General features: G+C 41.6%; 1 protein-coding gene across 5 annotated transcripts in view; it reads left to right on the top strand.

Annotated features, from left to right (window-relative positions):
• rab30 (RAB30, member RAS oncogene family) overlaps nucleotides 1-27,073 on the top strand; it is a 105,599-nt gene that overhangs the window by 31,244 nt on the left and 47,282 nt on the right. For 4 of the 5 annotated variants that reach the window (XM_041199120.1, XM_041199119.1, XM_041199121.1 and 1 more), the window contains one exon: nucleotides 14,128-14,228. In XM_041199120.1, coding sequence (XP_041055054.1) covers nucleotides 14,136-14,228 — 93 coding nt within the window. In that variant the 5' untranslated portion in view covers nucleotides 14,128-14,135. Of the gene's footprint in view, nucleotides 1-6,414; nucleotides 6,426-14,127; nucleotides 14,229-27,073 lie in introns of those variants that run through there. The other variant, XM_041199123.1, reaches the window with a different exon arrangement.

Genomic DNA, 27,073 nt, shown 5'->3' with positions numbered 1-27,073 from the left:
AAGTCTTGTAGGTTTTTACAAAACTAGATTAAACATTTATTAAGAGAAATTATTTTAAGCACATAAATATGTCCACAAATTACTACTATAATAACTTCTAAATCCCCTACTTAACCTGACTCCGAGTTACACCTCTGTTAAGGCAACAGTAAGACGCATAGATTTTAAAAGACCCAGGCAAAGAAACATGATACCCTGACAATCCAATTCAAAGTGAGTTTCCTTAACTTCAGTTCTTTGTTAACAGCAACTTGAGGCGTAAACGCTGACGGCTTTTCATACTTGTTAGATCTTAAAATGCCTAGCCTTGCATACAGCCTTCACTCCTTTTATAAATATTTTCCCCTTTGAATGCAAATACCCATTGTTTCACTATGTCTTTGGACTTAGCTAAATTTTTATGATCAGAAAGGTAAACTGTCCATTTTACCAGTAATCTTTGGGAAAAATAAACACGCTGTTTCTGAACTTCACCTGGCTACACATTTCACTGCCTGGTTTGAAAACAATCTAGTCTGATTTATTTAAAAATGCAAATATTCTTTTACATCTATGTTTACCTATTTAACATTTCAAACCTAGCTCATCTCCTAAAACACCAAAGCCTTCAGACCAGTTTCCTTTAATCTAATTAAGTCTCTCACTCACACACATACAGACACAGATACCACTATTTTACAATAAATTCCAATAACATTATTAGATCTTCCTTGCATAATTCCATGCATATTCAATGGGATGCATTTTAATAAGAACAATTTTTGTGTTGCTGCTTAGTTGTGTTGCCATCACAGACAAATATCCATATTCTGGCAACACTTTTATATAGGTAGTGCTAGCTAGACCTGCAGAAATGGCATAGTCCTGATAATGAAAGCTTTTCAATGGAAAAAATCAAAAGACGGGTCTTGAAGATTTCAGGTGATGGAGCTGTGACTTTTCCTTTGGCAGCTTGTTCCATTGTGGGATTGTCCTTGGGAAGAAAGATTGTTGATATACTGTCTTGGAAACAAATGGTCTTTGTGGCTTGTGTGGATGGCTACCTCATGTCTTGTCATTGCCGCAGGGCACCAGGTACCTGTTTCTGTTAGTTCGCATCAGTCCATTGCATATTTTATGGAACATGTTCAGTCTATTTTTCTACCCCCTTTACAGTAGTGATTCCCAATCCAAATCTTTTAACAAGGATGTATTTCCCATACTGATTTGTGCAGAATCATGCAGTGTGTCTTTCAAGCACTTCACTCTTATTTATCCCGATCCAAGAATGGATGGACAAATGTTTGGTAAACTATAGCTGATATTTTTTGTTGCAATAACAAAGATTCCTGCTCAGAAATCCAAGAACCCTGTTTGTTTTGGATGTTATCTGCTAAATGTGGAATCCCCATTGAAGATTGTTTAAGACAAACCTCAGCTTTGGTTGTGTATCCAGCTGTTTTGCCAACTTGCCTTCTCTTTATGCTACTGACCAGAGCACATTGCTAATGTTTGCACTTGCAGCCTTTAAATATGCACAGAAGGTCAGGTTTACCAAGACATCAACTTCAACCTCTTGATTAAAATTAATGAGTTCAAGATAGGCCTCTGAACTAGTGAGCGTTCTGAAAATATCCCAAATTTTTTGGGGGGGATGTTCTGTATCAATGTAGGAGAAATTTGAAGCTGCAACTTACTCTGATTTGGAATCCATAGTTAAAATTGGCGAAGTGATGGATTTAACAATTTTCCAACATATATTTGGTGATTCCAAATGTTCTGTACAAAATTGTCCACACTAATTATTAAAGGATAACTCCTACCACTGAACAAGAACAGTTGAGCACGTGCACTCGGCACCCGCCGAGCTTGTTTGGTTTCTCGCATGGCTGATGTGCGCCCACCAGTTGGTGACACTACTGCTTTGCACCTGCGCTGTTCTGTTTATCGCCGGCCTGAACCTTTGTTGCCTTTCTCCCGAGCCATTGCTGCCTCCTTGTCTGAGTCATCGCTTGTCACCTTATCCTGGGCTTACAGCACTGGTTAGATAGAGAAGAAACTATCCTGTTCATTTTCCCATCGTGTACTCCCCAGGAAAGATGAAACATGGATTAGGTACAGAATGAAGCAGCATGCTGTCCATTTAAATTGTCAAAATAACCTGCCAGTCTCCCATCAGATAAGAAAAGTGCTGCTTTCTGGACCATTAGTCACAACTTGAAATGGTTATCACAGGAACTTCAGGATTGGCTTGTAGTCTCCAGGAATTGAAGATCAATCTCCAGGATATAGCTCTGGCAACTGGAGAAATATCATAGGAACATTAAAAAGGATTGTTTTATTTTTGTCATTTTCTTTGAATATTTCTCTTTACTAGACATAAAAATATTGAAAATGGGGGGGGAAAAACAGACTGTGTGCCTAACAGTCCAGCATCATCCAATTGAGTAATGAGCCTTTTTGCTTTCCAACTGGCACAGAAAGACAGTGCATTGTGAGGATGGATGTGTTGGCCAACTAATGGCTGGAATGTGGGGCGAGTCATTTGATGAAACCTCCAGGAATAAATTGAACTCAACAGTTGTCTACCCTACAATCTCATGCAATAATCATCTGATGTGCAATCTTCTTGGATATTACCATTTTTATTTGAAAAAAGAAATAGGCAAATGCTTTTTTGTAGAAAAGGATACGGCAGTGTTTGCAGTTTCGAGTTCAAGGTGTAATTTTTTTCTGGTTAAGTTTGCTCTGTGCCATCTTTGATGCGGGTAGCTAACTTGGGACATCACCAGGTATTGTAACTGCATGTGTGGGGAGTGTGCCTCTGCAGTTGTGATGTCACCAAACTCGGCCATCATTAAGAAAAATAGGAAATGCTGGAAAAACTCGGCAGGTCTTGATAGCATCTGTGGAGAGTAAAACAGTTGACATTTTGAGTCCAAATGATATGGACTCGAAACGTTAACTCTGCTTTTCTCTCCATAGGTGCTGTCAGCCCTGCTGAGTTTTTCTAGCATTTTCTGTTTTTTTTTCAGATTTCCAGCATCTGCACTATTTTGCTTTTATTATTACAATGATGATCAAAATAAAATCTATTTATAGTTGCTAGCAACTTCTGCTTTCAACAGATATTACTGACATTCTTGGGAAGGAGATGGAGAGAGGAGAATGAGCGACTAGAGCAAGTTTGCCAGCAAGAGGAGAACTGCATCCAGAATCATATTTTTAGTGTATTCTAACCACACCTTTTGGGCAACACAATTTCCTTTGGGACATGATTGTTTAAGCCAGAGTTAGCAAATGTTAAAATCACTTTTGTGTTCTAATCTACCTTGTTACATTTCATCTGTTACAAGCATACTCCTAAGACAAGCTGTCGTCTTCACATCGAAATGTCTTAACAGATTTGTAAAATAGACTTGGTTTTGATGACAGTAATGCATTTGGGCTTTACATGACTTGCCTGATATTGTGCTCATATCTCATTTATTTCTAATTCTCTCTCAGCATATCTTTACATTGCAGGTGTGGTCTAACCACTAGCAGAACTTTAATCTATTGAGCTCCTTTTAGAGAGATATTGCTGTGTCAAGTGAGCAGTAAATTTAAAGAATTTATAAATGAAGGTTTCTTTCCTACACAAAGGTTGTCTGCATCTAAACCATATTCAGGCTAAAAAGTAGTCACAAGCTCAAACATAGCAGCAGTTTTTTTTCACAATTTTAAGAATTTTTGTATGCATTTGACATTGATTATTAGTGGAAGTGCAACGTTCAATTTCCATCACTTGCTAAGCTTTCAGTGAGAAACATGGTGCTAAATCTCCACATAAATGCTTGTTGCCCAGCAACATCAATTGTGTTGTATGGACCAGACACCCTGTCTGGAGATGGAGTGAAGTAGCTTGCATTTCTGAAACATAGTTTGTAACAATAGTTCAGTTGATAGTCATGTGGCTTTGTATGGAGCGTGATATGAAATAAACTATATATCCCACTATGTGTATTTCTGTATGTAATATAAAGCTCCTGTGTTTCAGCAGTTTATTCAGTAGCTGAGCCATACAGATCACTAAGATTTCAGATTCAAGACTTGCTCTAGGGTGACTTCACCTATCTTGCTTGGGGTGCTAAAATTTGCCTCAGTGCTCTAGGTAGGAAATAATGAGCCAGGGATCATACTCCATATCTCTACCTGGTGATCACTGCTGGAAGTGCAGATAAGTAGACGTGTGGGGATAGTATTGGGCTTGGCTGTGATGATTAGAGAAATCAAACAGCTTAAAAGCCTAGGCTCAAATCTGGTAAGAATGAATGTCTTTTTGAGAGGAGGGAATATGGTGACATCTCTTGGTGTCAAAGTGATAGGTAAGTCAATGAAAATAAAGCAGATTGTTAAACGGCATTTCCTTGACGAAGATTAGTCTTTTCTACATGTCAGACATAATCGTGAAATAAGTTGACCTACGACTTCATCAAGGTGCTGATATTAAACTTGATATTATGCAGAAATGTAATTAGCAATATTTGACCGTATATATTAGTAGGCAGGATTGAAAACTATCGTTGTTTTAATGTAGGATTTTCAAATTTTTTTACATACTAATGTATGATCTGTATAAACTACTGAATAAACTGCTGAAACACGGGAGCTTTATATTACATACAGAAAGACATATAGTGGGATATATAGTTTATTTCATATCATGCTCCATACGAAGCCACATGACTATCAACTGAACTATTGTTACAAACTGCTGTGTATTGAAATGTCTCCCTCTTGACATGGATTACTAGTTAAAAATGCAGTCTTTAAGTTCATGTGAATGACTGGAGCTTGTTTGTGTTTTTGGTAAATTTTATATTGATGAACTATATTAAAATAAGAGACAGATCCTGATGTAGTGATGAGTTAAAATCTAAATGACATGAGTGAGAATTGAAGGAACCCGAAAGGTCGCCAGTCAAGCGTGGAATGAAGATGTGCAGGTTTTGGAAAAGGATGGCAATTGGTTCCTGCGAGACAGAATGTGAATGTGGGCATAAACTGACAAAGAAGGAAAACTGAAACAAAGGTCAAATATATGTTTTAAATAGGGTGAGGGACTGGGAATTCCCAGCACTGATTAAACTTATTCCATAAGTGATGTGCAGCAGTGGATGAACATTATTATAAATCTAATTTGTGCACTATAATCTACAATAAATAGTCCATTCTAATTAGAAAGCAAACTAAATTGCTTGATTGTCGTGACTACAGCTTGACTGTACATTGTCTGGTCTAAACATGTATGTAAAGAACACTTAGATTGAATACAGCAGAATCCTCTGTTGCAAGTAACGTTTGCTGCCTTTGAACCAAAGCTGCCTATTGAGGGATGCTCGCTAACTTCAGCTTGTGGTTTTAGACAAATCTGTGTCAAATGATTTTCATCTCTAGACTAAACCCAAGTTTTTTTTTAGTGTGCAGTGTTTGCAAGAAATTGTTTTCAATTTTATTTCTACTTTCTTTTGCTGCTTGCTCATTTACATTCAAGTTTAAAAACATTTTGAAATTATAAGTAAGAGGATAGTTTGATGAGATGACAATTTTTATTACTAACTCTTGAGATCATATTATCTATTGATACATCTCACAATTTTGTATACATGTTACTATTGGCATGGTTTGATAATCGCTACCCTGCAATCATTTTTAGGAAAAGTGTTTGTTTACAGGGACAGACTTCAAATTTAGTTTGTACTCACATTTTTCCTGGCCTCCTTTGAGGCCTTGAAATTTTTTTACTATTTGTGTCAAATGGATAAGGATTCTCTGACCAACAAAAAAGTTTAAACTAAATACTTGCAGATGGATGGAGGGACTGGGAATGAAATTTGCCATGGGCAATTTGGGTGACAGTGAATTGTCAGTCTGTTACTCATTGCTCTTGATTTTGACTCCTATGTCCTATGATTTAGTAAAGCAGTTCTTATTTTGGGGAAAAATTTTCACTTTTGCCCAAGTAAATTTAGCAAATCAAAAATGCCCCACATCAGGTGGAAGTGATGCAGGCAGACAGCTTTATGCTGCCTGCCCATTTCGATGGTTGCGTTGTTCAGCCAATCCTAAACTTGCTGCAGACTAGCTGCATACTTCGGCAGAGGGCTGAGGTTTGTGTGAGGCTGGAACCAATTAAACTCGCCTGCACTTCTTAAAGGGGAGGTACAATCTGTCTGCACCAGGGGTTGTAACTATTTGTGAAAGGAAAGAGGAGCAATGCAGCAGCAGGCGAGAGAGAGGCTCCAGGGTTTTCCAGTGCAACATTGGAGTCCTTGATGCAAGAGTTAGAAAAGAGGATAGATGACATGTTTCCGCAGGAGGCCGTCCAGACGCAATGCATCAAAGGGAGAGAAACAGAGTTGACGTTTCGAGTTCATATGACTCTTAAGACCTTTTGAAGAAGAGTCATATGATCTTGAAACATTAACTCTGTTTCTCTCTTCACATATGCTGTCAGACCTGCTGAGTTTTTCCAGCATTTTGTTTTTATTTCAGATTTCCAACATCCACAGTAGTTTGATTTTATTATCACATCCAAGGGAATGGGAGCAGATACCCACAGAGGTCAATGCAAGGAGTCTGGCCCTGAGAACGTGATTGTAGTGGTGGAAAAAGTTTACTGACCTCACACAAGTGGTTAAGGTCAGCGAATGCATTTTTAAAAGCCATCTCCTAGCCACTGCACAGCCAGCTTAGTGTTCATTGCACCACACCTCATTACTCATCTATCAGCATTCTTTAGCATTAAGAACTCAAAACTAACATTCATATGTTCCATCACTCCCTCATACATTTATCAGTGCTGCAGCCCTCACACCCACATCTTGAAACTTCCACATACTTTCAGTTTTGACAGTCACTTCAGCCAAATGCATTGTAACACGTTCACTGACTATGTGGCACACAATGGGATAGAGCAACAAAGAACCAGAGAGAGGGAGACACAGCTGCTTCTCCTGAGCTCCTTGGAGGGGATGGTGCTTTGAGTTACTGTCGTGGCAATGACTGAGGCCTTTGCAACCAGTGCAGGATACTGTATGTTCCTACCTCATGCACCTTCTCAAGTTCCTTCATCAACCCTCACCGCACAATTTGGTGTAAAGTACAAGCCGCCAATGGTATGACCATGCTTTCCACCTACTCCCTCCCCCTTCCATCACCACAACCTGCTCCTTTTGCATTGACACTTCCAGATATCCAAGAGCAGCTTGACGATGAAGGGCAAGTAGAAAAGCACATGTTTGAGAAAGAAGCACCGTCACTTGATCTGACACTTACCACCACAAGCTTAGATGCTGGCAGTGCGTGTATTTTACAGGGCACTGTAGAGGTGCCATCAGTACATGGCAAGCGACTGGGCACGGGTGGACTGCAGCAAGGCCAGGGGAAAAGAATAGCGCATGCGCCAACCCCCTGGAGGGCAAGGTTGCACACGAGTTCTGCTGCAGAGGATTCAGAATTTCAGTGGGGCAGCTTTCAGGAAAAGGTTGATGGGCATGGATACTGAAATACTTGGTACGTTGCTGAGCCTGCCGGAAAGCCTGCTGTCATGGAGAAGGAACATGGAGGAGTCCAACTCCAACTTACTAGCCATCTCCATGACTTGAGGACCCAGCCATGTTGCAGTGTCTGATGGCTGACATATGTCTCGGCTTTCATTAAGCACAGGCAGAAGCTATCCAATGTTTGGCTGCTGCAGTGGAAGCTCAAACTGCAGTCATGAGGTTTATGCTTGTAAGGTCAGCTTGACGCCATACAGGCTCAGACTGCTGCCAACCCATTGTGGCTGCAGATACTAGTACTTAGAGACTTGCTCTCTTAGCACTCTCTTAGCACTCTTAGAGAGAGTCTCTTAGCAGTTCAGCAATCTGTGCTCCAGTAAGTCACAAGGATTGCTGAGGTGCCATCCTGGGGTAATGACAATGACTCCATGGTGCATGGTCCTGCTGTTTTCTTTTGGGATGACAGCAGTCACCCACCTGCCAGTACCCTGCTGTTACCTGTTAACAAACTAGCCTACACTGCTGCTATATATGCTGAGGTGGTGCAGACTGAAAGCAGGCCCTTAGGATCGAGAGCTGCTCAAGGGCATCCTGTAAGGTCATCTGCAATCTTCCCCTTACTGAAGGTCAGTGGCCTTCCACCAATCATGCTACAGCCATTGGGGTGGCACTGCAGAGGAACACTAGGCAGGCACAAGCAATATTCAGATTTGTATGTATCGTTGGAAGTGTTGGATAAAGATGTTATGAAGTGGTTCTTCTGTGGTGTCTTTTATCTCAGCTAAGAGAATGCTCTGATGGTCTGTAGTTTTATTTCAGAAAGCCAGGCAGTGAAGGATAGAACTGGAGTCTAATCTTTAGAAATAAAAACTTGTGAAGTTAGTGGAGATACATATCACAAACATGCAGGCCCTCACCCAACCACCATATCTTCAGTCTGTTCCTGTGGAGAGGAGCATGTGAATGCCCAGTTACCATCTGAACAAAATTAAATACTTAGTTGCTATACAGTTAATACAAAGATAAAAACAAAAAAACTGTGGATGCTGGAAATCCAAAACAAAAACAAAAACAGAATTACCTGGAAAAACTCAGCAGGTCTGGCAGCATCGGCGGAGAAGAAAAGAGTTGACGTTTCGAGTCCTCATGACCCTTCGACAGAACTTGAGTTCGAGTCCAAGAAAGAGTTGAAATATAAGCTGGTTTAAGGTGTGGGGGGGCGGAGAGAGTGAGAGAGAGAGAGAGAAGTGGGGGGGGGGGTGTGGTTGTAGGGACAAACAAGCAGTGATAGAAGCAGATCATCAAAAGATGTCAACAACAATAGTACAAAAGAACACATAGGTGTTAAAGTTGGTGATATTATCTAAACGAATGTGCTAATTAAGAATGGATGGTAGGGCACTCAAGGTATAGCTCTAGTGGGGGTGGGGAGAGCATAAAAGATTTTTAAAAAATTTTTTAAAAAAAAATTTTTAATTTTTTTTAACTAATGGAAATAGGTGCGAAAAGGAAAATCTTTATAATTTATTGGAAAAAAAAAAGGAAGGGGGAAACAGAAAGGGGGTGGGGATGGGGGAGGGAACTCACGACCTAAAGTTGTTGAATTCAATATTCAGTCCGGAAGGCTGTAAAGTGCCTAGTCGGAAGATGAGGTGTTGTTCCTCCAGTTTGCGTTGGTCTTCACTGGAACAATGCAGCAAGCCAAGGACAGACATGTGGGCAAGAGAGCAGGGTGGAGTGTTAAAATGGCAAGCGACAGGGAGGTTTGGGTCATTCTTGCGGACAGACCGCAGGGGTTCTGCAAAGCGGTCGCCCAGTTTACGTCTGGTCTCTCCAATGTAGAGGAGACCACATTGGGAGCAACGAATGCAGTAGACTAAGTTGGGGGAAATGCAAGTGAAATGCTGCTTCACTTGAAAGGAGTGTTTGGGCCCTTGGACGGTGAGGAGAGAGGAAGTGAAGGGGCAGGTGTTGCACCTTTTGCGTGGGCATGGGGTGGTGCCATAGGAGGGGGTTGAGGAGTAGGGGGTGATGGAGGAGTGGACCAGGGTGTCCCGGAGGGAGCGATCCCTACGGAATGCCGATAGGGGGGGTGAAGGGAAGGTGTGTTTGGTGGTGGCATCATGCTGGAGTTGGCGGAAATGGCGGAGGATGATCCTTTGACTGCAGAGGCTGATGGGGTGATAAGTGAGGACAAGGGGGTCTCTATCATGTTTCTGGGAGGGAGGAGAAGGCGTGAGGGCAGATGCGCGGTAGATGGGCCAGACACGGTTGAGGGCCCTGTCAACGACCATGGGTGGAAAACCTCGGTTAAGGAAGAAGGAGGACATGTCAGAGGAACTGTTTTTGAAGGTAGCATCATTGGAACAGATGCGACGGAGGCGAAGGAACTGAGAGAATGGGATGGAGTCCTTACAGGAAGCAAATGGACAGGTGGGGAAAGCAATGATGGCAATCAGGGATTTTTTTCAGGGAGACTCAAATCTGATGAGCTGCTTATTGGTCTAGATGCTGCGTCCTCCTCCTCCACCTCTTCCTGAAGTCCTCGCTGAAGGCCTGGTGGCAAGGGTTGTGCTTTCATGATTGCCAGGTTGTGCAGGACGCAGCAGAACACCATTAATCTAGAGACATGTACTGGTGAGTCCTGGAGGGCTCCTCCTATCCCGAATGATTTAGGCATTGTTTGAGAACGCCAAGCGTTTTTCCTGGTCACAGTATGACTTTTGTTATAGGAGTGGTGTGCATGTGGGGGTCAGGTGGCATATTCACTTCACCAATCAGCTGCTTTCAGGCTTGATTGGATAGCTTGAATATGGCAGAAATGGCTGACTGGAGTAACTTAAAAGCAACATGACTGCTATGAGGATAGTGAGCATTTGCTACCATGATGGTCTACACAAGATCACATATCAGCTGCACATTGATGGAGTGGAACTCTTGTGGTTCTAGTACTTCTCCCATTGAGATATGACTTCCACAGAGCCACTGGCATGCAGTCGATGGCTCCCTGTGCCATTGGTAATCCTGCTACCCTGGCAAAACCGCATGCTCCTGCTTCTCTCTCCCAAGAGTGAAGTTCCTTGCGTACACAGCCTCAGTGATTTCCCTGTTGCAGCAATGGGTGGTGAATTGGAGATTTTGGCAGTGTTGCTGGATCTAGCCTGGAAGCTTCCTGAGATGTAGCCCAGTTCAGTAACCACCTCCTTGGCAAATCATAACCACCTCAGACACTGCTCCTGGCTGAGGTGGAGGTCAGAGAAGTGGTCTCTGAAGACCCTAGTTGGGTGTGACCTTCTGTTGAGAGCCCTTTTCTTTCTCCCTCTGTGCACAACTTCTCCTTGTTGCCTCTCCTCCTTTTCCCTATCGTGCTGCAGCCCAAGAAGGCATGGAACTATAGCCCCATGACTAAGAGAACAAGTTTTCTGCTCAGTGGCCTTCAAACTCTTCCCAACTCCTTGCAAAGGTCCAGCACTACTCCCTTCTGACTCCAACCATATGTGTGAGCTCCTCCAACAACACAGTACACACTGCATCCACTGACTATGCAGCAGAAAAAGAAAATCATAAGCGCCTCCCCTGACAGTTCCACAGTAATGCCTATAAATTGCACTAGTGAGGTCCTTCATGCAGCTGAACCCGTGTTCAGCTGAGTGGATTTAAAAGGGTTTATTAACAGGACCTGCAGAATCCAAAGTGGCAGATGGGGTGCCAAGTCAGGGTTAGATGTTGACTGGAGACATAATCTGTCCACTCTGCATGTTTCCACTGCTATTGTCTTTCCTAATGTGGTGATTGATGTTCTGCTTCAAACTGCTTTTGGATCCCCCACCATTTTTATTGCTACTGAACCACCTTGAGAACTGGAATTACTCTTTGACTTTATTCCTGCTGTCAGCTGAAGGCATCAGTTCGAGGTAATTTACCTGTGGAAAGGAAAATTGGAAAAAGTTTTCTGAGTTCACTTAATTTATCCAATGAGCTGAGCTGCACAGACCAGGAAGGCCCTGGGTTTAATTCCCATTCTGTACTAAGTTAGCGGATCTCAAAAGCCATTTGATATAGGTGCCACATTGAGGTTACTACACAATTTAAGATATATGGTGTAGGGGGTAACATATTACCAAGATATAAGGATTGGTTAGCTAACATGAAGCAGAGGATAAATAGGTCATTTTCAGGTTGGCAAGCTGTAACTATTGGAGTGCCACAGGGATGAATGTTGAGGCCTCCATTACTTACAATCTATATTAATGACTTGGATGAAGGAACTGAAGGTATGGCAACCAAATTTGTTGACCTCACAAAGATATGTAGGAAAGTAAGTTGTCAAGAGGACAGAGTCTACACAGGGATTTAGAAAGGTTAAGTGAGTGGGCAAAAAACTTGGCAGATGGTGTATAATGTGGGTAAAAGTGAACTCATCCACTTGAGCAGTAAGAATAGAAAAGCAGCATATTATTTAAATGGAGGGAGACTACTGAGTCTATGGTGCAGAGGGATCTGAGTGTCCTGGTACATGAGTCACAAAAAGTTAGTATGCAGGTATAGCAAGTGATTAAGAAGGCTAATGGAATGTTAGCACTTATTGCAAGGGGAATGGAATATAAAAGTAGGGAAGTTTTACTCCACTGTACAGGGCCTTGTTGAGACCGCATCTGGAGTACTGTGTGCAGTTTTTGTCTCCTTACTTAAGATAGGATATAATTGTGTTAGATGCAATTCAGAGAAGGTTCCCCCTACTAATTCCTAAGATGACGGTATTAGTTTATAAGGAAAGGCTGAGTTGGTTGGGCCTATATCCATATTTTAGATGCGCCGTAGGGTCTCCATTACTCCATGAAAAATCTATGCCAGTGTCTCTGGGCTTAGGGGTAGTAAATCGAAGAATTCTACTGATCATTATCCATCAGGAAGTGGATTTGTGTTGGTACTGGTTGAAGACAGAAAAGGACTCATTTTTGAGATGGTCTCTGCAGTCAGATAAACAGTGAACACTCACTACCAAGCTTTTAACATGACCATTTGGATCCTGTACCATAGGGCAATTCATATTCTTGACACCATATCTCAGGAAGGAGTTAGTGTTTTCAGGAATGGGGGATAAGGGTTAGCAGGCAAAACTTTGGGAGAAAATTGGCATGGCGATGGGAGGGTTGGAGAAAAGCTCACATTCATATTGCAAAAAAGAACTGATGCTTCTAATGTTTAAGTGGATAAATGTTGTGGATGGTAAGGTGCTGAACCATGTTGATAGGGAAGGTGCAATCTCTGGTATCAACATCATTGTGCTCGGCCAAAATGTCCTAGGGGCTTCCAGTGCCACTCGGTTTGCCAAGTTAGAAAAATAAACTCTCTTATAAATTTCAACATTCTTGGCACAGTTGGGGATGGAAATCTGACACAGGAGATCTGGTGGGGAGGGGGAAAAGAACAGAAATTAAGAGGGAGTGGGGGACGAAATATGAGAACAATCTTGCTGCCTGACATTCGAACCTTTTGTGTATGCATGGAGCTCATAGAATTGAATTCCACCTTATATTACAAGGTTTTTTGTCAAATAGACAAACTCTTTAATTTTTGAGAGATCCAACTAGTATTTCACGACTAAGTACTTTTTAATAAGTGCTTAAACAATTTTACATTTTGTTTCAGTTTAACAAATCCAATCCCAGTTTCATACACTTATGTCAAGTCATTCATCTTATTCAGCTCAGTTTTCTTAATGCACAGGGTTTTTGTGTAAAAATTGTCACTTGGGAAAATAGCATGGAAACAATCATATGTTATTCGAAATCACACGATGTTAGCTTGTTCTGCTCAAACTCTATTTTATATGTTGCTGTAACACCTTCAGATCTTGGATCAAAATTATGAAATGGTTTTCTTTTTCTGCATGAGTTTAACACTGGAATGTTGATGCATAATCTGTTTTTGTTAAATTTAGACTACAGTCATTGGTAAAGAAAAATAGCAAGAGATATGTTAAAATAGATTATGAAACATTTGTCGGTGTAAATTGAGGACATTTTGAAATATTATGTTAAGAAACATTTAGAGTTAGCATCCTTTTGTATTTTCTTTTATTTACTCTCTAATTTATTTACTCTAAAATTTAAAATTAAGCATTGTGAAACTTTTGGATACCTGAAGTTTACACATCCCTGTTTTGTTTAAAATTTCTCTGCCATCATTGCCCAGCTGTCATGGGATATGGGCACAAACTAGATACAAGTGGGTAGAAATGTTTAGGCTCTTAATACATTCTCTGATCAAGGTTAGAAATAGCTGTAATGAATAGATCAATATTTTAATTGGACCTCTTGAGAATTTTTTCTGATAATAGTCAATATAAAACCATAGACTAAGAGGTGCATAAGTGAGACTGAAAATCAGTAAGAACCATTATAATATAATTTTAGTAACAATTCTCATTTTTTTTGTGGTTATTAGAATTTCTTATTTTATTCCAGCAACATGGTTGACAATAGCTGGGAATGTTTTTTTAGAATTACTGCTATGATGTTTTTTCTTTCTCCAATTAGGCAGCTTAAGAGCATTTAAGACATTGGTTAATTTGTAATGAAAGCTTCTTGTCCTCCTCCAGGTGTGTAAATGAGTATGGAAGATTATGACTACCTATTTAAAATTGTCTTGATTGGAAATGCTGGAGTTGGAAAGACCTGCTTAGTACGAAGATTTACTCAGGTAAGAAAGTGGGGGTGCTGAATTATTAAAAGATCCAAATTGGGGTTATTATGGTAAATGGTGTATATGTTGCTTCTTGAAGCCAGCTCCACAATATTCGGGCAAAACTCTTACAAAATCGACTATGATGGACTGGACACTGTGTCCAGATGGCTGAAAAGCATTTCCTCAGCCAGGTCCTGTTTTCTCAACTCTCGAATGGCCAACGTTCCAGGGACGGACAAAGAAAATGTGTCAAATACACTCTGACCTATTCTTTGAAGCACAGCAAAATTGACACTGACTGGGAGGAGCTTGCTACCAGTCGTTCAAAATGGCGACAGCCTGTCCTTCAAGCTGCATCATGCTTTGTGAGACACAATGTCTTAATGATGAGACAGAATGGACGCAGAGAAGGAAAAAAAAGGTAGCAAATCCTGCGCTCCAGATCCTGTTCTGCCTTATGGGGTGTCCTGCCCCGTGTGCCCAAAGATTGGCGGGTCAAGAATTGGCCTGTTCACTCACATGAAGACCTGTGGCAGTAATTTGTGATCCTGAGTAGATGTCATCCCCTGAATCAAGGGACAGCTGACATCTTCTGCATATTTTACCAATATCCTTTTGATGCTGCATATTGGTGAGAATGATTGAGAAACTTTTTTAAAAAAAATTACAACATTGATTTTAGCTGTGCTGGAAAAAGTATTTCTGACTTTTGATCAAAAACCTGAATGTGTAGCATTGCTACTGTAGTATCTGAACAGGAAGGGGCCATTGAAGAGTTTACAAATAACTGTTCAATTTTTCATTTTGGCTTTGAACTGGACTGAGTGAGTATTTGGGTCAAAGGAGAGGGTGAGTGGCTCAGTGCTTTTCCCTCTTCCTTCAAAAGGGGTCCAACAGGCTTTAGTTGTTGCCCAAGGGACTACCATCAACCTTTAGTTGATGAAATCAGCACCAGAAGGTAGGAAAATTTAACTGTTTTGCCAAGCTCCTGTCTCCCTGCTGCCTTTTATCTGGTAGGACAATGAAGGGCAAGGAGACTAAAATATAGGTCATGGCGGGGCTACAGTGGTTGGCCTCCAAACCAAACCAGATTTTCCCACAGTAGCTGTTTCTACTTGACCTGATTTCGGCAAGATGGTGAAGGAAAATCTAGGACCCCAAAGTATGATCTTAGGATACTACAAATTCATTTTTTTGCCAAGTGATTTACTTGTCAGCTTTTTCTATATTTTACAGTCACATCTAACAAATTGTTGCAGTACATCTACATATTCCCCTGTGCTATATTTTCCTATGCTGATCAATGTTGTTTTAATATCAGTTTGTATTTCAATGCAACATGCATTGAATTGTTTGTTCCAGAACATAATTATCATCAATGCAGTTCTTATTACATAGAATGGCATAAAACTTACAGTACTAAAATATGCCATTCAACTAGTTTATACTATTGTTCATGCTCCTGTGCCTTCTCCCATGCTGCTTCATCTAATCCTATTTGTATATCCTTCTATTCTTTACTCCTTCATATACTTATCTATCTGTATTATTTGCTTCAACTACTCCATGTGTTAGGCTTGGACTAAATAGCCAAGTGGTTATGGTACTGGGTTTGTAACCCCAAGATCAAGAGTTCAAATCTCACAATGGCAAACTATGAAACAATGTAACTTCATCTGAAACAGATGGAAACAGGTTTACTCAAAAAGAGTATCAAGAGTTCAAATCTCACAATGGCAAACTGTGAAACATGTAACTTCATCTGAAACAGATGGAAACAGGTTTGTACTCGAAAGAGTATCAAGAGTTCAAATCTCACAATGGTAAACTATGAAACAATGTAACTTCATCTGAAACAGATGGAAACGTGTTTGTACTCGAAAGAGTTACAGCCAGTGAGTGGGCCATACATGATTGCTCAATGATTAATTATGGTTCCTTTAAACTTTGTCCTTGGTTTTACAGCTGACCTGAATTAGGGGCTGTGACTGATTTATCCCAATTTTGTTGATTTGGTTTTCATTTAAAAGATTAACAAGAGTTCAAATCTCACAATGGCAAACTATGAAACAATGTAACTTCATCTGAATAGGAACAGATGGAAACGTGTTTGTACTCAAAAGAGTTACTCCATGTGTTAGCAAGTTCCAAATTGTATACATTCCCTGGCTAAAATATTAGTTCTGATTTTTTTCTTTACTGCATTCATTGGGGGGTGGGGGGGCGGTATCTGTTATTTATGGGCCCTAGTTTTAGACTGCCCAGAAGTGGAAACACTCTACTACTATGCCATAGTCCCTAATGTTGCTGGCCCAGCAATCTAGAGGCCCAGGCTAATGGCCTGTGGACAAGAGGTCAAAACCCAATAGCTCATGGAATTTAAATTCAATTAATTAATTAATCTGGAATTAAAAGCTAGTCTCAGTTTCATGGTCACCATTTACTATCAGATTGTCGTAAAAACCCACTTGGTTCACTAATGCTCTTTAAGGAAGCGTCATGCTCCAGTATGTTATGAGCTTTCCGTCAATACTTTAAAATTTTGAACATAGACTATTAAAATGGCTGCTGCAAATCAGGTGACCTTTCACATTTTGAGCTCCAGATAGTCCTGAGTCTCAAGCATATACCTAAGTAAATATGGTTATTCACAGCCATCCAGGGAATTTGCACAAAAGCAAAAAAGCTTGCCATTTCAGCCAGTTTATCTTTGTTTCACCATGGAAGAAAGAAACATTGAAATTCTGTGTTAGACAGATGTGAATGGATTCCATTGACCTTCCATTGTATTATGATGGACCTTATCTAAACTAGATTGGTTGAATTTCAAGGTATGACATGACAACACAGGATGTGTAATCAACACACAACTGCTTTTTGAAAAAAAGTCTTTGAACTTGTACAAGTCACATGGTGCGGAAGCCATTTTGTTAGTTGCTTTAAAATAACAGCAAGAAGCTGTTCTGCACAGTTCCATCAGAAAGCCATCGAACCAGCTGCAAGTCATCCAAGCATATGGTGACGAGGCATCCTGGTTTTGCTGTTGAAGAGTTCTCAGATAACACTTCAATTTTTCAATTTGGCTTTGAACTGGACTGAGTAAGTATACGGGTCTAAGGAGAGGCTCAGTGCTTTTCCCTCTTCCTTCAAAAGGGGTCCAGCAGGCTTTGTTGCCCAAGGGACTGCCATCACCCTGGTGTCCTGACAATTTGCTCAAAATAACTCAAATGCCCCAGTTTTCCCTCTACATGAACTATATCAGAGATTTCCGCCAGCACTTCACCTTTTTGCACGCATCAGCATCTCTTCTCTTCACTTCTTCTCACCTCCCCTTTACCTCGTGCTCCATTTACTGTTAGCGAACTCAAAAAAAAACCCTCTTGGCTGCATCCTGGGAATCAGACTGCTGCCTACTTGGTGACCATTAAGCAGCTGAGCTGGGTTGCTCCCACATGAGTAAAAACCCAGCATCCAGAGTTGGCACCAGGGTGAATTTTTCCCCCCAAAATGGGCTGTTTCTTATTGGACAGCTTTTTGGTGCACTTGTTGGTTCATCTTTCCATGCCCTGATTTGGCCATTCCGTTACAAAGCTGTGATTGGAAGAGCCAGAGGCAAGCTGGGGAGGTACTGACTTATAGGAGCCACTGCAGGGGAGTGATTTATCTGAGGTCATTGGGGTAAATAATCTCCATGACCTCCTATAAATTAGCCATGTACCACCTGGGAGCCAGGAGGTTCTGGGTGAAGACAAGATTGACAGTGGTATCTGCCAATTGCAAGCCATACTTACTTGAAGAGGTAGTCAGATGGCACAGATCAGTAAACCAAGAATTAGCACCGAGGAAGATGGCAGGCAGGTTCAGTTGAGCTGTGGCATCAAACTTCTCATTGCTCGATTGCATGCTTTTCTACTTGCAGCTCTGGGTGCAAACAAAAGCTCCCACATTTGCTAGTTTAAAATCCAATTCTGGCTTAAAACATCTACTGTTAGAACCCAGTTTGTAAATGAAAATAAATGAGGCTTTTAAATGGGGACTGGCCTTGCCATTGCGCATTGCACAGTAAAGTTAGAGTGAAATAAAGGACTCTGGGATCTTGTGACAGATAAAGCCTTGGTTCAGTTTTTTTAAAAGAAAATGAACAAATGTAATTGAAACAAAAGTCTGTGGTTTGTAACTGGTGTCTTTAGGGTTGCATACTCCAGCTGGACCTATTCTGGGAAATTTCATCACATGACACCCTACCTTCAATTATCCCTCCCCCAGGCCCCTGCCATTGGTTGCCCAACATGTAAAACAAGAATTGGGACAATCACTCTGGGGGTATGTAACTTTTACATACAAACACATTGATCACTGGCAGTAAGAAAACATAAGTTCTATCCATAATAGACAAAATTCTGCCATCCTTACCTGGTCTAGCCTACTTGTGTCTCCAGACCTCACAATGTGGTTGATTCTTAACTGCCCTCGAAATTGTCCAGTAAGCCACTCATTATTGCAAACTGATACAAAAAGTCAAAGAAATAAAACTGGATGGACCACCTGGCATCAGCCTAGGCATTGGAAATGAGAATGGCACATCATCTTACTAAGATCTGGACACTTGTGCCAAAATTGGGAGAGCTGTTCCACAGCTTCAGCCTGGCATAGTCGTACTCACCAAAAAATACTTTACAGCCAATGTCCCAGACATCTCCATCACCATTCCTGGGTTGTCCTGTCCCACTGGTATGACAGATCCAACACAAGTGGTGTGACACTGTGGTATACAGTTGGGAGGGTGAAGTCCCATGGCAAAAGGTAAAATATGGATAAGGAAACTCCTTTAGTACTCCTAATTTTTGAACATGAGGGTCACAAGGGCACCAGATATACTCTGAATGTCCATCACCAAGACTGGCTTGGTAGGACCACCATTGACCAAGCTAGTTGAGTCCTGAAGGACATGTATGCCAGACTGGGCCAGTGGCAGGTAGTGACAGAACCAACAAGAGGGAAAAAGCTACTTGAACTCGCCTTTACTTGTCTACCTGTTGCAGGTGCATATGTCTATGACAATACTGGTAGGAGTTACCACTGCACAGTCCTCACAAAGCCCTGTCCTCACACTGAGGATATCATCCATCATGTTGTGTGGCACTACCACCTTACTAAATGGGATAGATTCAGATCTAGCAGCTCAAAACTGGGAATCCATGAGGCACTGCAGGCCATCAGCAGCAGAAAAGGGGTGCAGGAGAGCATGCCAGGAGCAGCACCAGGCATACCTTAAAGTGCCAACCTGTGAAACTACAGTGCAGGACTATATGTATGCCAACAGCGGAAGCAGCACAGAGAGACAAAGTTAAGTGATCTCACAACCAAAGGTGGTGGGGATGTGGATGAGGAAGCTCCCCACTGGTTGGAGTCATACTTTAATGTAGAAGAAGATGGGTTGTGTTTGTTGGTGGTCAATCATCCCTGCCCAAGGATATTGTTGCAGGAGTTCCTCATGGTGGTTCCAGGGCCCAACCATCTTCAGCTGCTTCATCAATGACCTTCCTTCCATCAGAAGGTCAGAAGTGGTGGTTGTGTAATCATCAGTGAACAATGTTCAGTACCATTCACAACTCTTCAGATACTGAAGCAGTCTATATCACGTGCAGCAAGACCTGATCAACATTCAGGTTTGGGCTGATAAGTGGCAAATAACATTCGTGCCACAAGTGCGAGGTAATGACTGTCTCCAATAAGAGTGGATCGAACCATCTGCCCTTGACATTCAATGTAATTTCAAACACTGAATCCCCCACCATCAATATCCTGGTGGTTACTATTAATCAGAAATCCAACTGGACCAACCAGGTCAGAAGCTAGGAATTTTATGGCCAATAACTTGTCTCCTGACTCCCCAAAGCCTGTCCACCACCATCTACAAGGCACAAATCGGGATTGTGATGGAATACTGGATAAATGTGGTTCCAACAACACTTTTTAGATTCTAGATACAATCCAAGACAAAGCAGGCCACTTGAGCGTTACCTCATTTGCCATCTTAAACAGTTACTCCCTTTACCACCAGCACACAATGGGCAGCAGTGTGTACCATCTATAAGATGCATTGCAGCAACTCACCAAGACTCCTTCAACAGCACCTTCCAAACACTCAACCTCACCCCCTCCAAGTTGGGCGCAATCCTGACTTGGAACTTTTATTGCCGTTCCTTCACTGCCACTGGGTCAAAATCCTGGAACTCCCTTCCGAACAGCACTGTGGGTGTACCAGGTGTACTGTAATGGTTCAAGAAGGTGGCTTACCATCACCTTCTCAAAGACAGTTGGGGATGAGCAACTGGCTTTGACAGCAACACACATCCCTTGAAAGAATTTAAAAAAAACTTCTCTACACCTGCCCTAACAACCCCTTCAATATTGTAAAGACCTCTATTAGATCATTGCCCAACCTTCTCTTTACTCGGGAAAAGAATCTATCCTGCTGAGTGTCTCCTGTGTTACAATCCCTGTAGAGACATAACTTTTAAAAGAAAACAAGCTTCCAGTAAATTACTGAGACTAGATTTAAGCTTTATGACTCTTGACTATAACAAACAAACTAACAGTAACATTGACTAGACACTGTATCAGTCGGCAACTTAATCTCTCAATTGCAGAAGATACCACTAATTTAACATTTAAAACGACCAAAAGTCTCCCTCCATGTTTATGCTTTCCCGTGTTGTTTAAGTAGGCACTTTATTGTCCTGGAAATGGTCCAAAGCTATTCTCAGCTCCTTTTCCAGCTGGATAACATCTACATCCTAAACTGACTTTCATGGTGAGGGACAAAATGGAGATCCCTCTCTCTAGCCAAAATTAGGCAAATCTTCCAGCCGTATTTACATCTTCATGAGCTTCGTCCCTTCATTTGAAGCATGAGATCCCACCTGCACCATGCTTGGAGAACAGTTGTGTCTTCGTATTTCTGTCTCTCTCACGTGCTTTCGCGCTCTCTCTTTCTCTCTGGCTTTCATTCTCTCTCTCTTTCTCTCTGGCTTTCATTCGCGCTCTCTTTCTCTCTGGCTTTCATTCGCGCTCTCTCTCTCTCTCTCTGGCTTTTGCTCGCCTCTCGCCTCTTTCCCCTCTCTCTCTCTCTCTCTCGCTGGTTTTCGCGCTTTTTCTCTCTCTCTCTGGCTTTTGCCCTCTCGCTTGTGCGCCTGCTCTCTCTCCCCCTCGCCTGCCCTCTCTTGGCTCTGTGCTTGCTCGCTTGCTCTGTGCTCCTATTACCCTAAATTAAGGACACAGTCCCAAAACATAAGTCTTACAGATGTAGTATTTGTAATGTCTGATAGTTACAATCTCTCAGTTCTGGTATCATCCTTCTAAATCTTTTGCTAGTGCCTCTGTATGGTATGTGTATTTTTCATCTTGTCTTTGAGAAATTAAACCATGTATATGTTAGCACTAGCACAGGGGATCCTAAGAATTTACTTGGGGATAGGGTGACATTGGGTATTTTAAAGGAGGACCTGGAGGCATTGATTTTTGGCTTATCTGTTCAATTTAGCCAATCTAACAGATTTATCTAGGTATTTCACAGTTCTTTCATTGTTGTTAGAATTACTACGAAGTGTTAAAATGAGTGGGGTTGCAAGACATTGATAGAAGTGTTGTTTCTGAAAGGTTTGGATGACTACCACAGAGGTTTGATAACCAGGACAATGAAATGGGATTGTGTCCAAATGATGTTTGAATATGGGGAACCCATACCAGTTGGAGTTTTCATGGTAAATTGTGGGTTGGCATCAGAGTCAATAGACTTAATGAAGTCAGTTTGATAACTTGCTCATGCAGGGATTTGGTTTGAGCTGCTGGGGGAGGCAATGTCATAATGGTATTGTCATTGGACTAGTAATCCAGAGACCAAGGGTCACTCTGGGGACCCGGGTTTGAATCCCGCCATGGCAGATGGTGGAATTTGAATTGAATTTTTAAAAATGGAATTAAAAGTCTAATGACCATGAAACCATTGTCAATGTTGAAAAAACCCATCTGGTTCACTAATGTCCTTTGGGGAAGGAAATCTGCTGCCTTCTCCTGGCCTGGCCTCCATGTGACTCCAGACCCACAGCAACCAAGGGCAATTAGGGATGGGCAATAAATGTTGACCTAGCCAGCGACGCCCACATCCCATGAATGAATTAAGAAAAAAACACGTTCTATATGGTGGCTTTATATTTCTTTCTCTCTTCCACACACTCCTTCTACTGTTGTGTTCTCAGTCTTATGAGAGGCATTAAAGTTATTAGTTTATTTTTTAATTATGCATCAGCCCAGCCATTCTCTATTTGCTGTCAGGAGACCATTCTACTCCTCCTGAGTAAACTTGAGCTGATGTATAGTTTTGAGATTTGGCTAGCTTGTAATGGTGTCCCACTGCACTGATTTTCCTTCTCTTCATTTAGCACTTTTGTTTTAATGCTGCTTTTAAATTAGTTTTTCTGTGTTCTAGATCCTTTCCCTTACTACCAGTAGAGCGGGTAACCTTCCCAAGGCCTCTCCAAATATTATTAACATGTATGAGAGTAGATAGAGGAGTAACTTGACTTCCAGATTTTTGTTTTTATTTTCTCTTTTTCCCCAGGTGGGTGTCAGCCTTACCAGCTACCTGATGTTAATAGTATTAATAAGCTTGGAAATTTATTCTGAAGGGAATTGAACAGGTGAAGCTATCCCACGGTGAATTGGAGAACTACTCTGCCTGAGAAGCTGATATTTAGTTCTATTTTCAGCTGCTGTCTTTGTTCTTTCCCCTCTTGGCTTCCATTTTATATTCATTTTTTGGTTGTACCTCAGTCATAACGGTAATTTTATTGGACTAATGTTCCAAAGACATAATTTCAAATCCCGTCATGACAGCTTGGGGGAATTTAGATTCAATTAATTAAATCAATTTGAAATAAAAAGCTGGTCCCATAATCTTCCATCTTTACCCAGACCCACAGCAATGTGGTTGACACTTAACTGCTCCCTGAAATGGCCTATCCTGCCACTCAGTTGTATCAAACTGTTATGGAAAAAGTTGAATAAGAATAGAACCAGATGGATCACCTGGTATCGATCTAGGCACCAGAAATGACAAAGGCACACCCTACCTAGTCAACCCTGCAAATACCTCCTCACTAACTTCTGAGGACTTTGCCAAAAGTGGGAGAGTTATCCAACAGACTCATCAAGCAAGAGCCTGGCGAAGTCTTACCCACACAATCATTCCTTATAGCCTTATTTCATTCTCTCCGGGTATCCCCTGTCCCACCAGCAGGACGGAGAGCCATCAGATGTGGTGGCATCCTTCCCTAACAGCACTGTGGGCGTATCTACATCACATTGATGGCAGTGGTTCAAAAAGGTGGCTCACACCACCTTCTAAAGGGCAATTAGGGATGGCCAATAAATGGTGCTCTTGTTTATGACCTCCACATTCCATGAACAAATAAAAAATATAAATTTGTTTCTCTGCATTTTATGAAATAATTTAGAGTGTAACATTTAGAGCGGAGTATTTTTGGCATAAGTAAGTTTTTCCCCTCCCAACTTAACTTGCAAAATACCATGACATTGTAAACTGCTTATAACAGACTTTCTGCAGAATTGATTTTCCAAATTCCAAAGGAAAATACTGCAGATGCTGGAAATCTGAAACAAAAACAGAAAATGCCAGAAATACTCAGCAGGTTAGATAGCATCAGTGTAGAAAGAAAAATGGGGTTAAAAGGCTTGATTTTCAAATTGGGGTCAGGAAATGGATGCCCAGTCAATTTCCAGGTCATTACACTGCCCCTCTATGCTGCTGGTGCATCACTTATGCTGCACAGTCTTTAAATTTTAATGCTCTAATTGGGTCAGAGGCCACCTCGATGCCTGATCTCTGAGGTACTGTGCCCAATTTCGCAGCAATAGATTCTTGGTAAGCAAGGGGGTGATAGGTTATCGGAGGTGGGCAGGATGCAGATTTGAGGTTGCTATCAGATCAGATCTTATTAAATGACGGAGCAGGCTCAAGGGGCCGAATGGCCTACTCCTGCTCCTTGCTCGTATGTACGTTTTTCGTATGAAAACCCCTGGTGGCAGAAACTTTTCCACTTTTTTTTTAATAAAAAAAACTTTGTAGTTCCTGTATTGAACCTGACAGCCATGCACTGACATGATTTGTTAATTTCCAGTTTGAAAATTGCCCCCAGCTTTCCCAGGCTCGAGGGGCTTAATGGGCTATGAATTGGAGGTGAACACGTTCCCAGTTTCCCCACCTTCCTATGAAAATATCGCCACATTCCAGACGCGTTGGGATACAATAACACCCTCTGGAAATGCATTTTTCAAAATGCCTGCATCTCTGCTTGCCCCCTCATGTAATTGAAAATTCAGCCCAATGTTTCAAGTTGATGACCTTGTGTCAGAACTGGGGAAAAATTAGAAATGCAACAGGATTTAAGCAAGTACAGAGGAAGGGGGGAAAGAACATGAAGTTCTCTTGTCGGGTGAATGATAGGAGAGATTAAATAACAAAAGGGATGATTGTGCAAGGCAAATGGAGATGGTGATGGTGGAAGTAAAGAAACAATAGGTGGGTTGAGAAGTGTGAATGAGAATAGCTACCACCCAAAAGTCTGACTGGAAACATGACCGTGAGTTTGTGGTTGTGGAACATTTTCATTATCTGCCCACTCCCACACTGAACTCTTCCCTTCCCCTCGCTCTTCACCCCCTCACCCCGGCGCATGCTCTTCTCCTCTCTCGCGTGCTTACCGGCACCCCCCGTCCCCCCTGGCTGAGTTGAGTGTACCCCCCACCCCCAGTCAGGAGCTCTTTCACCCCCAGCCCACCCCACGGCGTGCTCTGTCACACCTCCCCCCCCCAGTGCGCTCTTTATAAATACTGTTGTCAGGAGAGCAGAGAAAAGGACTAGAACTAAATAGAATACTTGTGCATAATGGTACTGCTGCTTAAGGAGAATTGATCGTATCAACATCTATTCAGTCTGAGTGTCATTGTTTTTTGGAACTGTAATCTCTGATTTCTTAATCATTTTAATAGGATTTACCTTTTCACAACATAACTTTCTTGCACCAAATACAGACAAATTGGCATTTACTTCATTTTAAAATCGATGTATCTCCAGTACCCCATGGAGGTGCAGTTAGCTGTATAAAGGCAGAGTAATTATGCAGATATACTACATTTATCTTCCTGTCATTAGCAACTTATGCAGAGCATGTTAAATGAGTAGATACATATTGTGCTGTAACTTCTGAGCTCCAGGGCAGTGTATCCAGGGGGGGGTACCCCAAAAATGCAAAGGGGCAGCTCCCACCCCACCCCCGGGAAGTACCTAGATAAGGATTGCACGGTAGTTGCCCAGGAAGTTCAAACCTCCTTTTGGGCAATTGCCCCGCACTGGGAACCATCTGAAACTCAGATATAAATTGCAAACTTCAGATGGTTCCGACTGTCTCACAGCAATAGTTACCCAGAAAAAGTTCAAATTAAAACCACTTCTGGATAACTATTGTACTGACCTCCCCGATCGCCCTCATGGGACTCCCACTACTCCTCCTTGGGACCCCTTTCCCCCATGGCGCACCCCCTTCCCCAACACCCCCTGACTACACTTCCCCAGGCCTGACCCGACCCAAACACCACCCCTGTACTTATTTTTACCACCCCCCCCAACCACCACCACCATGCCCTGCCAAATCCTACCTAATTTACAGACTTACTTTTTCCCTGGCTTGTCAACGTGGCTGGACCTTTTTAAACTTGATTAAGAAAAGCTAGTGCTGTTAGGAAAAAAGGGTGTGTCCTCCTTACTGCCGATGCTGCAGCCCTGGACAGAAGACCGTGGGAACCTGCTGCACTACATAGTTCTCACCCAGCCCTGAGTTGGAAGGTCAGGTGAGAAAGGAGCATCCAGATTTCAAGGTAAGTAACTACAAGCGGAGTGGCAATCCGACTCAGTTGCCAGTCCACCAGACGCTACAGGCCATTATTTTTAGCAAATGAAACAACAAAAAAGGTGAGGAAAGGAGGAAATCTTAAAAACTGACAACAATTAGGAATATCAACCCCAAGACAGCACTCATTTTTATACTCCTGTAACCATCCTTTTCGGAGAGTCTGATATGATATAGGTCAGGGGGTGAATTTATATTGTATCTGCTTCTTACTGCTTTTTTTTCAATTGGATTGGACTGTTTAAAGACAAACTGTGAGTATTGTGTTTCCTCCCATTTTTTCTTTTGAATTTTCTCTCATTATTAAATATTAAGGAGATTTTTAAGCAACTAACAAACCATGAGACATGAAGGCCAGTTGAAGTGCTCCAACATTTATCTCCACTCAGCAGACAAACTATGGCTGGATCTTGGGTTGAACCCACACTCTTGTGTGTTTGCCAATTTGGCCATCTGTGGGATTCCAATTTTTTTGTGACACTGACTTGGAAGTTCAAATGCTAATGCTGGATGCAAAGAGTTACTGTGCTACTGATATCAATATCTTTATAAGAAGTTTCCCCCTATAAAATGGGTTGCAAGGTGAATCCCATGCTTTCCATGTAGCTTTTAACTATATTTGGAATCTTGGCATTAGTGGCATTGCAGCTCAACTGACTGCCTGTCAAATTAAAATGCTAATTAAATTAGCCTTTAACAGGTGCATATGAAATCAGAAAGTAGAAATTACCAGTGATATTATCCAATAATATCATAACATGCTTGTGTCAAATTCCTTTCTCCAGTATTTTAATGCTGTTGTTGAGCTATTTTAAATAAGCAGATTAATGCCTCTACTAAGGTCACTAGTAAGGTTACAGAGATAAATTT

The sequence above is a fragment of the Carcharodon carcharias genome, chromosome 11 (genome assembly GCF_017639515.1).
Source record: "Carcharodon carcharias isolate sCarCar2 chromosome 11, sCarCar2.pri, whole genome shotgun sequence".
NCBI classification, from domain to species: Eukaryota; Metazoa; Chordata; class Chondrichthyes; order Lamniformes; family Lamnidae; genus Carcharodon; species Carcharodon carcharias.
Note: the sequence above shows the minus strand (reverse complement) of the source record. Positions and strands in the feature narration are given on the sequence as shown.